Genomic DNA, 13181 nt, shown 5'->3' with positions numbered 1-13181 from the left:
GGGGAGAATCCCAAATCCTCATCAGAATACTCTGTATACACATCCTCCTGCATATTATCAGGGATCCCTATACTGTGGCTGGTTTTGAACCAAAGAACTTTCACATAGGAGTTGAATGTGATAACCACTACGCTACAAAAACTCTACCTCACAATTGCCATCAGAAATCAATTTGGATTCTCTGTTTATCTGGGCTAAGGAATTAATCATCTGAAAAAAGTGTTTCTCATCAGAGAATTTTTTCCCTTATTTAATATGTATGTATTTGTTCTTTACCAGGAGAAAAAAAATATTCCTTTCAGCCTTAGCTGTCATTTTTTTAAATCAGGGTTACATGTTTCACCCTAGTGAGAATGGGAGCTTAGCGAATGTGATATGTTTCACTCAATCTCAATTCTATAAAGATTGGCATCTATTCATGCAGGTCAGTCATCATTTAGAAATTAACTGTCCTTACCTGAGCCTAAACCTTACCTTTGGTTTAAATCCCTATTCACACTCACTAAATCACTCACAATCATTCTCTCTCTCTCTCTCATATAATGGTGTCCCTGTGTTCTCTGTGCTTGACTTGGTGTTTTACTGGCACCATAGGGCAATCTCAGAACAGAGATCAGGTATGACAGCTTCTGCCCTCTCACTTACTAGATCCTGTCACAACTGACCTGTCAGCTAAGCATGAAGCACTTGGGTTACCATGGATATGGTACACCAACAGTTTCCAGCATTGCCTATGACAGCACCAATCAGCTCTCCCTCTCCAAAGGTCTCCAGGATCTAGGTAAGTAAATATATATATATTTTAAAATTGTTACCCCCTCCCCCTTCTTTAATTTAACCTCTGGTTACAATTGTATATGTCTGATAAAAAAAGAAATAACTTTTCAGGGAACATAATCAAAAAACAAATAACTTTTCAGGGAACAGGAGAGATAAAAGCTGTTTGCTTCTTTCTCCCAGAAGCACACATGCACTCTGAAAGCCTCCAGGCACGACAGGCATGAACCAGAATCTGAGCCAGTAGGAAGTACCCAGAATCAATGGGGCTGGAAACATGTGACCATAAAGGGCCAATAACAACAAGACTACAGGATTATAGGGGCTTGTAGTCCTTCTGTGACATCCAACTAGCTTACAAGCAGGAAGTGAACAACTTTATATATACATAACAAACAACAAATCTCTTAATTCGTTCGTTACCTCTGTGACTCCAGGGGTTTTTCCAGCACTAGAGAGCACTCCAGGATTATTTTTTGCCTGGAGTGATGGCACAGGCAGCGATACCTCCTAGGGACAACTGTTTCTTCTATTTTGCTTATGGCAGTAACCTGCTCCGGGAGCGCATCCAGCTCAGAAACGAGGCTCCGGATTTCTGCAGCACCGCCTGCCTGCAGGTGAGACCCACTCCAAGGGGAGCCCCTCGCAACTCTTATGGGGAGATGGGGGAGCTTGATCTGTTGAGACTCTAGGAAAAGTAATTAGGGGGCTTATGTCTGAGCTGCAACTGCTCTTTAAACACCTACAAATAAAGAGTAGCTAGTATTTATTTATTTATTATTTAACATGGGTGTAATGGGAGGTGGGAGATGAGAGACAATATTACCATACCTTGGAAGTTTTGCATCCTGCTCACCTTGAGATTTCTCAAGATCGGGGGGGGGGGGGGGCACACACACATTTATCACCATCATTAATTATCATTCATATTTTCATAATCATTGTTTTAATCACCAATTCATCTCTATTATTCAATTCACTATTATTCAATCAGTATAATCAGTATCAATTTTTAATATTAATCATCAATTCATCAGGCAGACCATTGAAACCCTGCCCAACCCACCCATCCTGAGTTGAAAGTGTGCTCTTACTGTGGTGTATATATAGTCTCTGAGCTAAATCCGGAGAGTTCCCAGATATGGATATTGCTCCCCATGCCCACTTGGCATGCACCTGCTGCATGTGATTGCGGTGGCAGAGAGAAGCAGGGGGAAGCCCATGCTGCCCCTTTCTGTTTGTGCTGGCCAGCAGCAGTCTTGTAAGCTGATCTCTCCATGAACCAAATCTGCCTACAAGAAATGCTGCCTGGGAGTTTTGAACATGCTGGCGGGTTGATGGGCTGGGTTTACATTTTGGATACCCTTAGACAATGGGAGGGTTCTTATTCTTCCCCCCCAAAAAAAAATAATCTGAGGGTGTAGTGTGAGGGATGACACCAATCCTACTTTCTGTTAGTCATCAGAAATAGAAGAGTGAAGGACCCCAGATTGTCCCTTTCTAGTCCTTCCCCTTACCTCTGAGCAACTTGTTACCTAGAGCTGGGATGTCCCGACCCAGTAGCATCAACATCTTCAAAAAGTAAATTCATTGAGGAGCCTCTGAGCAACTGGTTATGCCCCCAAGGAAACTGATTGTAGATGGAGGAGGCAGGACTTGCTGCCCCAGGGTCTTCAACGAGAAATGGGAAGCTTGGAGGCCCTTCAAATTGTCTTTATGAAGTTGCACTGATGCCAGAAGGGATGCCGCCACTATAAGTGACAAGTGGCTGAGAGGCAGGCTTGGTGGTAGTGCTCCAGCACCAATTAAAATTTGCGGGGTTGGATTTTGGGTTGAACGAGCTGGGCGGCCTTTTGGTTTCTTTCAACTAATTTCCTCATTGTATCAGTCTCCCTTTTTAAAGTTGAATGCTAAAGCAGTATTTTATTTAATGCAAATTTGATGTAATCACGGGAGGGAGAATATTATGATCACTATTGCCTAGTGGTCCCATCACAATTACCTCTTGCACCAGGTCCTGCATTTCACGGAGAACTAGATCTAAAGTAGTTCTCCCACCCCACCCCCATTGATTCCAGGACCAGCTGCTCCATGAATTAATCATTTATGGCATGTCCCTTGCATGCCCTGATACATTCACCAAATCAGTATTGGGGTAATTGAAATCCAAGAACACAACAGAGCACTGCTGCACTTAAACCAATATCATCCAAGCAAAAAGTGCAGAGAGAATGTTCAATCCCAAAGAATTTCAATCCAGTTTGTTAAAGAACAAAGGTTATTTATTGCTTCAATATGGCAACTCCACTGACTTATAAAGCGAACATCTTAAAGGCGTCCCCCGACACGGTCCCGTGTTTCGCCTCGGGCTGCATCGGGAGGGAGCACAAAGGAATTCAAAGAATAAACTGTAAGAAACATATACATATGAATCAGGACACAATAATGGACTTAGTGCCGAGCATATAGATTAACAAAAGTATATTTATTTATTTATTTATTTAAATAATTTATATACCGGAGGTTCCTGTATAGTATACATATCACCCCGGTTTACAAAGAACAGTAACTATTGCTAAAATATAGCGGTTTACATAGAACATAGAACATAAAAAAAGAAGTTTTTACATAGAACAAATCTAAGTAAGCAAGTTTATACATTGCATAAATTAATTGAAGTAAGCAAATAGTGTATGATATTTAACCGTTAATAAACAAGCAGTTAATAAATCAATGAATAACATGGAAAAATATGAAGTCAATATGAGTAAATGTATGTAGTATGTATGAAGTCAGCATGTGTAAATTTCTGATTGAAAGGAATAAAATAATAGATCTGAATAAATCGTTGTGGGCTTGAAAAGACTTTTCTTCGTGTTCTTGGCTCTAGGGGAAAGCTTGTTTGAACAGCCAAGTCTTAAGTTTCTTTTTAAATGTAGAGTGGCATGTTTCCAAAAGAAAGTCTGGAGGGAGCGAGTTCCAAAGTGATGGGCCAGCTGTGGATAATGCACGTTTCCTCAAAATGGATTTCGCCGGTTGTGTGATTAGTCTGTTTTGATAGGCGCTTCTGGTTGGTTTCACGGATGTGTGAAATTGAATTTGAAATGTTAGGTTGAGAGGTGCGATGTTGTGTAAGGCCTTATGTATCATCATTAAAGATTTGAACTGGATCCTGTATTTAATCGGAAGCCAGTGGAGATGGTGGAGAATTGGGGTGATATGATCTCTTTTTTTGGCATTTGATAGAATTCTTGCAGAGGCGTTCAGGACCATCTGAAGTGGTTTGATGGTGCATGCTGGTAGGCCTAGGAGGAGGGAGTTACAGTAATCCAGCTTTGGGAGTATGATGGCTTGTAAGACCATGCGGAAGTCTCTGTAAAGGAGGAGAGGTTTGAGTTTCTTTAATGTTTGAAGTTTAAAGAAACATTCTTTTGTTGTGTTGTTGACGAATTTGTTGAGGCAGAGTTTGCTGTCTAAGATGACTCCCAGGTCTCTAACTTGTTGCGTGGTGGAGAGCCCTGTGGTGTCCGGATGTTGGTTAGTGGTAGAAAATGGGGAGGGGGTATAGTTTTCCGGTGCTATGATGAGGATTTCAGTTTTGTTTTTGTTTAGAACCAAGTTGATGCTGGTGAGTAGATTGTTGATAGCTAACAGACATTTATTCCAGAATGATATGGCTTTGTGTAGGGAATCTTCTATAGGGATGAGGATTTGAATATCATCCGCGTATAGGTAATGTCTTAGCTTAAGGTTAGTAAGAAGTTGACAGAGTGGGAGCAGATAAATATTGAAAAGGGTCGGGGAGAGGGATGATCCTTGTGGTACCCCCCTTTTGGATTCGATGGTGTGGGACTCTTTGTTATTTATCTTGACCTTGTATGATCTGTTCTCCAAAAACGATTTGAACCAGTTAAAAGCTACTCCTGTAATACCGATGTCTATTAGGCGTTGCAAGAGGCATGAGTGGTTAACAGTATCAAACGCTGATGAGAGATCCAGGAGAGCGAGGAGGCAAGGTTGGCCCTTTTCTAGGTTGAAAATGATAGTGTCTGATAATGATGTTAATAATGATTCGGTATTCATAGTCTTACGAAAGCCAAATTGGTTTGAGGTGAGGATATTGTTCTCGTCAAGATATTCTGTAAGTTGTTTGTTAACAACTTTCTCCATAACTTTGGCAATCAAAGGGAGGTTTGCTATGGGTCTAAAGTTAGCTGGGTCTGAGGTGGGTAAGTTGGGTTTTTTGAGGAGCGGCTTGAGCATGGCTAACTTGAGTTGGTTCGGGACATGTCCTTGGTTGAAAGAGCAGTTAATAATGTCTGCTAAAGGTTTGGCTATGGTGTTGGTGATAAGACTCAGTTTGTTGGATGGAATATGGTCTGATGGATGGGAGGATGGTTTTATCTTCTTGAGAATGTTCTCTATTTCTAGAGTGGATGTGAGCTCAAAAGTGTTGAGCACTGTTAGTGAAGTGTTGTGTTGATTGACATTTGGGTGCGATGGTTGTTGATCTGTTGGGAGTGGTGGTTGTTGAGTGGTTGAGAGTGGTGTTTGTTGAGCGGGGTGAACTTGAAGATTGAGGGGTTAGGTTGATTACGTGTTTTGGATGTGTAGATGGTCCCTTGAGGGGGGCTAGGAGTGAGGTGATTTTGTTGTCGAAGAAATCTGCCAGTTCGTTTGCTTTATTGAGTGCTTGATCGTCTGGAATGATGGGTGCCAGGGCTTTTGTGAGGGTTGATACATAGGAGAAAAGAGCTCTTGAATCAAAAATGAGGTGGTGGATTTTTTTGGAGAAGAATAGTCTCTTTGTTGTGTTGATGTTGTTTCTGTAAGAGTTAAGGCATGATTTGTAAGTGAGGAGGGTGGTTGAAGATGGGTTTTTTCGCCAATTTTGTTCCTTGCATCTCAGTTCGTGTTTATGATTTTTTAGCTCTGGTGTGAACCAGGGTCTCCTGTTGTCTTTATTTGGATTTATAGATTTAATTGTCATGGGGCAAATTTGATCTGCAACCTTTTTAGTGATGTTGGTCCATGATGAAGTTGCTGAGTTTATGTCGGATAGGTCAAGGTGCTCAAGTTCCTTGGCCAAGTGTTCACTGAGTTGGTCTCCAGAGCACTGTTTCCTAAGTGATATAGTTATAGGTAGTATGGATTGTGGTGGAAGATCTTTAATTTTTAAAACCGATGATATAATTCTATGGTCTGACCAAGGTATTGGAGTGCAAGTTGGAGTGGTGTGGGTTGTGATACCTTCATTTATGAAGATAAGGTCCAGTGTATGGCCTGCTTTGTGTGTTGGTTCAGTCACTATTTGTCTGAAACCCATATTGTTGAGAGAGGAGAGAAGAGTTTTACAGTTGGTAGAATGAGGTTGAATATCTACGTGCAGATTAAAATCTCCCATGAGGATGGTAGGTTTTCTGGAATTTAGGTGTTTTGGTGTAAGTTCTATGATGGGGGATGGGTCAGCTTCCAGTATTCCGGGGGGAGCATAGATTAGGCCGATCGTCAGATGTTTTGAGTTGAATAGGGCAAATTCAATCTTTGATATGTTATTGGAAGTCTGCAAAGTCAGACCCAGTGTTTTTTTGGCTGCGAGGAGAAGTCCACCTCCTCTTTTTTTGGGTCTGGGAATAGAGAGAACATCGTAATCCTGTATGGGTAGTTGATTGATTAGCGCTGTGTCGGAAGGTTTTAACCAGGTTTCTGTGATAGCACAGATGTCAGGTTTTGTATCGGATAGGTAGTCGTTGAATATATGACTTTTCTTAGCGATCGATTGCGCATTAATCAATGTGAGTGAGAATAGAGTTAGTCCAAGGAATTGAGTGGCTGGTGTCAGCAAAATGGGCCTGAGCCTCTGTTGACGATTGTGATGTGGGGGGGAAGGGGGCTTTGGTGTTCTCCATTTGGGATTGAGGATGATGGGAATTGAGAGGGGGTGCATGTTGGGATGAAAGTGGCTGAAGTGGAGGACTGTAGGAATCTTTATGGTCGGAAAGGAGTGCTAGGTGAATGCTGTCTGAAGAGTGCTGGACGAATGTGGTTTGAAGAGTGCTGGATGGATAATGTTAGAAGAGTGCTGTATGTATGAAGGACGTATGTTGGGCGAGTGCAGTCCGGAGAGTGATGGGCGAGTGCAGTCCGGAGAGTGATGGGCGAGAGCAGTCCGGAGAGTGATGGGCGAGTGCAGTCCGGAGAGTGATGTGCGAGTGCAGTCCGGAGAGTGATGGGCGAGTGCAGTCCGGAGAGTGATGGGCGAGTGCAGTCCGGAGAGTGATGGGCGAATGTTAAGCGGAAGCAGACCTGGTGGTATTGGGTGGACGAGTAATGAGATGTTTAAAGTTCCTCTGAGGAGTCTGCTGGCAAGTCTGGTAAAATTCCGCGAGCTATCGTTGTGCAGTTGGTTTTGGATTGTGCAGATCTGAGGCTTGGAGTCTCGGGTGCCACTGTCTGTATGTGGTTTAGTATGTCAGATCTTTTGGAAGTAGCTGGGGCTTGAAGATTAAAGCCGTTATTGAGTGATGTTTGTGCTTTGATTTGTTGGTGCTGATGTTATGTTGTATGAGCTGGACGGTGGGCAGATAAAGATGGTATGTAATTATAGAATCGGACCAAAGAACAAGATGTAGACTCGGGGCTGCGACGAAGGGGCGAGACAAAGGGGCATGCCCCTTTGTCGTGTTATATGTTATATATGGTTATATATATATGTTATATGTTATATATGGGTTCAACATACCTGACTAAAGAATACATTCACATCTGGCAGGGAGCGCAGTTCCCCTAAAAACTGACAGGTATTTAAACCCAGCAGAAAGGCGCCAACTACAGGTGAACAGATCACATGGTTCAGGGGAGCCAATCCAGTTGGTTCCCGTTCCTGGAGCGCACCTAGCAGTCACTCAGACAGACATTACACACTTAGTCATGATTAGGTGAACAGAAACCACTCTATTTCCCGATTGAGACCTTTAGGAGTAACTGTGTCAAGAAGAAATATCCATCTTTGTTCTATGTGGCCTAACTGCTCAGCATAACTGCGGCCTAACTGTTCACCATATTGAAGCAATAAATAACCTTTGTTCTTTAACAAACTGGATTGAAATTCTTTGGTAATTGAAATCCCCCATTATTATTGCCTTTCCAATTTTATTAGCCCCTCTAATCTATTACCATTTCAGTCTGTTCCATCATCCTGGTCAGGCAATGGTAATATACTTCTACTATATTCTTCCCCTAAGAAGGCATGGTTAATCTCATTACATTTTATTTCCTTTTCATCCAGACAAATGGAAGACGCTCGCTGCTCACTAGCAGGCCGATACAGTACGGTGCGCTCCAGTGGAGCGCACTGTTAACCCATGTTTGGACACGCGTTTTTGATGCGCTAGCTTTACCCCTTATTCAGTAAGGGGTAATAGCGCATCGAAAACGCGCGTCCAACCCCCCCGTAACTAATAGCGCCCGCAACATACAAATGCATGTTGATGGCCCTATTAGTTATTCCCGCGCGATTCACTAAGTAAAATGTGCAGCCAAGCCACACATTTTACTTTCAGAAATTAGCGCCTACCCAAAGGTAGGCGTTAATTTCTGCCGGCACTGGGAAAGTGTACAGAAAAGCAGTAAAAACTGCTTTTCTGAACACCCTCTGACTTAATATCATGGCGATATTAAGTCGGAGGTCCCAAAGTAAAAAATAATTTAAAAAAAAAAATTTAAAATCGGCCCGCGGCTCGTGGGTTGAAAACCGGATGCTCAATTTTGCCGGCGTCTGGTTTCCAAACCCGTGGCTGTCAGCGGGTTTGAGAACCAACGCCGGCATAATTGAGCATCGGCTGTCAAACTCGCTGACAGCCGCCGCTCATGTCCAAAAAGAGGCGCTAGGGACGCGCTAGTGTCCCTAGCGCCTCTTTTTACGGTGGGCCCTCATTTAAATACTGAATTGCGCGCACAGGAGAATGGCCTGTGCGCGTGCCGGGAGAGCGGGCGCTTGTCTGCTCTCCCACGACTTTTACTGAATCGGCCTTTAGGTGGAGACAGAGGACTTTTTTTTTCTAATGTTAGCCTATATATTCTGGGGTAGCAAGGTGCACCATCAGTAGTTCTCTGCCTCCAGCTGTGGTAGAGGTGACACTGGGATAGCAAAAAGAAAAAGAGCTAGTGGCGAAGGAGCCACAAATAAAGCTGTTCTTCCCTTTCGAAGTCCAGTTCCATTTGGACCTGGCAGGACTTTATTCATTGCCTGCACAGTAGGGAGGGAAGCAATGCCGTGAGAGAAGTGCCACCCCTCCACAGAGCCATGGTGGAGAGAGGCAGGAAATGCCTCATCTGTTGGAACTGCAAGCAGAGCTCAATAGCGGGCTTTTGTGTGTAGGTGCCACCCGACACCTCTGGAGAGAAGCAAGTACGAAAGGGAGTGGCAGAGGTGAGAGTTTGGAGTGGCAGAATAGATGTGAAAGGCACGTAATTCTGGGAGGAGCCATCACTCATAAAGTGGGAAGTCTCGGGTTGGCGGCCAGAGAAAGGATCTGGAATGGGGCAGTGATGCTGATACTAAATGCAAGATAGGCCCAATTCAGGCAGGCAATGAAATTGGGGACCCAGAATCTAGGAAATAGTGAGGAGGAAACTGATTTCTCCAGAGTTCATCATCCTGATGCACAAGACATACAAAGAGATAAAAGTTAAGGCAGCAATTGAAAACAGAGATCTTAGATCATCCCCAGGGAAAGGAGGCAAAGGCTAAAACACCCCGACTGGGGAAAGAAATAATCCGTTCCACAAATTTTTTGCCAAGCCTCTCTTCTTCTTGGCCTACAGTCCTCAGAGACACAGCACGGAGGTCTTGAAAAATTCTCAGGGCTTTGGGGAGGTTTCACAGGGAGATGATGACTTGCTAGAAGGCAAAAATATTACAGCTAGGATTTTTAGAAAGGAGGCTGCACTTATAACAGAAATGGAACAGTCATTAGACTTAACCTAGGAAGAGGAAGCTAAAAATCCTCATGGGTATTAAGAAACCAGTCAAAGCTTTTCCCCTTCATTTAGCCATTAAGGAAATGATCATGGCAGAATGAGAAGCCCCAGACATACAGCCCTGAGGGGTAGGAATGCAATGGGGAGATTATATCCACTGAAGCAAAAGGAGATAGAACAATTTCTCCTCTTCATCCTGCAAGACAAGTAAACCTGTGGAATTCTCCCTCCCACCAGCAGATGAGGGCAGAGTGTGAAAGCTTCTTTCTGATGCCATCCCTACATAGGCTGGCCCAACAGAGGGAAGTCAGTAGTTTCTGCCTCCAGCAGATGGTGAGGGGCACAGGCATCGCTGGTCCAGCAGTGGAGGAGTAGTTCCAGGGCAACAGCCTTCAGGAAGGTCACTTTCTATTGGAGCCAGCGTCAAGGTGGGGAGTCCCTCAAGACGACAGCCTCCATAAGTCTGATATTCCCTTCCCAGGGCAACCAGATAGTGCATTCTTCTGGTTTCCCAGAAAGAGCATTGTAACCATGAGTACAAAAAAAAAAAAAGTAAGTGGAGAAGCAGTCCAGCCCGAAGCATCCATAGCCCACCCCAGGTATGGACAAGAGGAGGAAGTGTGTGAGGTGTGGGGCCCAGAGTGTGCCTAGTGCTGCCGGGGCCTTGTGCTGTAATTGCGATGATGAGAAGCAGGTCCCAGCAGAGGAAGGAGACAGTGCTGGAGTAATCGAGCAGCATGGTGCGGCAAATGAGTCATTTCCAGCTCTACTAGAGCCAGCATTGGGAAGCTTTAGGCATTGCTCTGTGGCGTCAGAGAGTGGGGGCAGCATTAGCATTCAGGATCCCCAGAGGAAGAAGCCTCAGAATTCTCCTCAGATTTTATTTTAGCCATGTACCAGGCTTATTGCCAGTTGAAAGAGAAGCAGGGCATGGCAACAGTCCTGGGGGAGAGACCCAAGCCACAGTCAGCCTGGGAGAATTGGAGGCCTAATATAGAGGACCAGAGGAAGAAGTATTTTCCTCTCAGGAAAAAAGCTGCGTTTGAGAAGGAAGGTGAGATTAAAGACTTAGCAGTTCACCTGTTCAAAGCAGAAGAACTGGGTGCTCTGATTTCAAAGGTCTCGCAGATGCTGAGTTTAAAGGAAGAACTGCCTAAGACAAAATTGAAAGGCAAGTCCATTCCCATGGGGATAAGAAAACCATCCAAAGCCTTTCCCAGCCATTCAGCAATCCAGGACATGCTGACAGCAGAATGGGAGATTCCAAAGTCTAAACTTAGAAGCCGTAGGACTATGCAAAGGCTGTATCTTATAGAACAGCAGGACAAGGATAGATTTTTAAATCTGCCCAAAGTAGACGCAGCTATCTCAGCAGTAGTAGAGAAAACTACAATACCAGTAGGAGGAGGAGCAGCCCTTAAAGACCCCTAAGAGAAGAAAGTAGAGACACTGCTAAAGAAGGGCTTTTTGCTGTTAGCTCTGGCCCCTCAGGTGGCTATCTGTGGGTGGTATGTGGCCAGGGCCCTTCTAATCTGGTCTCAACAGGAGGCACAGGGACCTGAGGATGCAGATACCTCAGGGAATAGTGCAGACTACGGCAGCCTTTGTGGCGGATACTATGTACGACCTCGTAAGAGTTTCAACCAAGCTGGCAGAGGTCAGAGAGAACAGCTTGGAGAAGAGACGGCTGAGGGGGGATATGATAGAGGTCTTTAAGATCATGAGAGGTCTTGAACGAGTAGATGTGACTCGATTATTTACACTTTCGAATAATAGAAGGACTAGGGGGCATTCCATGAAGTTAGAAAGTAGCACATTTAAGATTAATTGGAGAAAATTCTTTTTCACTCAACGCACAATAAAGCTCTGGAATTTATTGCCAGAGGATGTGGTTAGTGCAGTTAGTGTAGCTGGGTTCAAAAAAGGTTTGGATAAGTTCTTGGAGAAGAAGTCCATTAACGGCTATTAATCAAGTTTACTTAGGGAATAGCCACCGCTATTAATTGCATCAGTAGCATGGGATCTTCTTAGTGTTTGGGTAATTGCCAGGTTCTTGTGGCCTGGTTTTGGCCTCTGTTGGAAACAGGATGCTGGGCTTGATGGACCCTTGGTCTGACCCAGCATGGCAATTTCTTATGTTCTTATGTTCTTATGCAAAATGGCTCTTTTGGCTGAAAAACTGGGCAGCAGGCCTGGCATCCAAGACCAAGCTAGAAAAGCTACCCTTTAAAGTGAAGTTACTCTTTGGGGAGAAGCTAGAGAAGGTGGTCAAAGATTGGGGGGGAACGAAGCCCCAAAGGTAGCTGGAAGAGACCTAGAGGATTTGCTGGGGGGAGGGGGGGCACCTAGAAACAATGGCCCAGGGACTACAGACAAAGGGGTGGTAGACGTCAAAATTCCTGTCCAGTTAGGCAGATCCACAGCCCTTTTGGGGGAATAGACGATTTCCAAAGGAAGGGAATACCCAAGCCCCCCTCAGTGCTAAAGGCATGCTATGATGGGAAGAAGGCCCTCTCCACGGTCCCCCAAGAAGGGGGCAGATTACAGAACTTCTATCAGGAGTGGGCCAAGGTGACAGATGACCAATGGGTCTTGGATATTATACGTAGAGGTATCACCCAGCCTTAACATTTCCAATAAAAGATTGTTTTATTTCCTCCTTGTACAAGGCAAACAGAAGAGAGGCTGTCTGGTTAACTCTGGACAGATTAGTCCAGTTACAAGCCATTATACCAGTACCTGCCAGTCAGGAGGGCACCGGAGTGTATTCCATTTATTTCCTTGTGCTAAACAAAGCACTGGTGGTGCCCCACTTTTATATGGAGTTGCTAGCAGCAGTAGTAAGGAGATGGGAGTTTCTTGCCTCCTTGGGTTTGTCAGAGGCATATTTCCACATGCCCATCAGGAAGGATTTTCAGCACTACCTGCACTTTGAAATAGCCGGCCTGCACTACCAGTGGCACTCTCCTTCGGGCTGGCAACAGTGCCAAAGACCTTTACAAAGGTGATGGTAGAAGTGGTAGCCTTCCCAAGAAAGGAAGGTGTCAAGGTACACCCCTGTCTGAACGATTGGCTGAGAAGAGCTGGCTCCCCCCAGGAAAGGACTGCATGCAACAGTGAGAATGATTCAAGTCCTAGAGAAGATAAGTTGGGTCATAACAAGACAAAGAGCCAGTTCCGATCATCCCAGACACTTGTGTATCTGGGGTTATTCTTCAATATGAAAACGGGGAAAGTATGCCTAACAGACAAAAGGATAGGGAAATTGCAGGAACAGATAAAAACTTTGTTGCAAATCCCACACCTATATGTGAGGAGGCATTTTCAGGTCATGGGCTCCATGGCAACAGTGATTGGGATAGTACCATGGGTAAGAGTCCATATGCATCCCCTTCAGGTGCAGCTGTTACACAGCTAGTCCC

At 44.4% G+C, this 13181-nt stretch overlaps 1 protein-coding gene across 2 annotated transcripts in view; it reads left to right on the top strand.

Annotated features, from left to right (window-relative positions):
• The first annotated feature begins 1127 nt into the window (after positions 1 to 1127).
• Positions 1128 to 13181, top strand: part of GGCT (gamma-glutamylcyclotransferase) — a 57464-nt gene continuing 45410 nt past the window's right edge. For both annotated transcript variants that reach the window (XR_003854564.1, XM_029589367.1), the window contains exon 1: positions 1128 to 1394. Coding sequence is in view for 1 of the 2 variants with exons in the window: in XM_029589367.1 (XP_029445227.1) it covers positions 1266 to 1394 (129 nt within the window). In the remaining variant the exon portion in view is untranslated. The remainder of the gene's footprint in view (positions 1395 to 13181) is intronic.

The sequence above is a fragment of the Rhinatrema bivittatum genome, chromosome 2, assembly GCF_901001135.1.
Source record: "Rhinatrema bivittatum chromosome 2, aRhiBiv1.1, whole genome shotgun sequence".
Classification (NCBI taxonomy): Eukaryota; Metazoa; Chordata; class Amphibia; order Gymnophiona; family Rhinatrematidae; genus Rhinatrema; species Rhinatrema bivittatum.
Note: the sequence above shows the minus strand (reverse complement) of the source record. Positions and strands in the feature narration are given on the sequence as shown.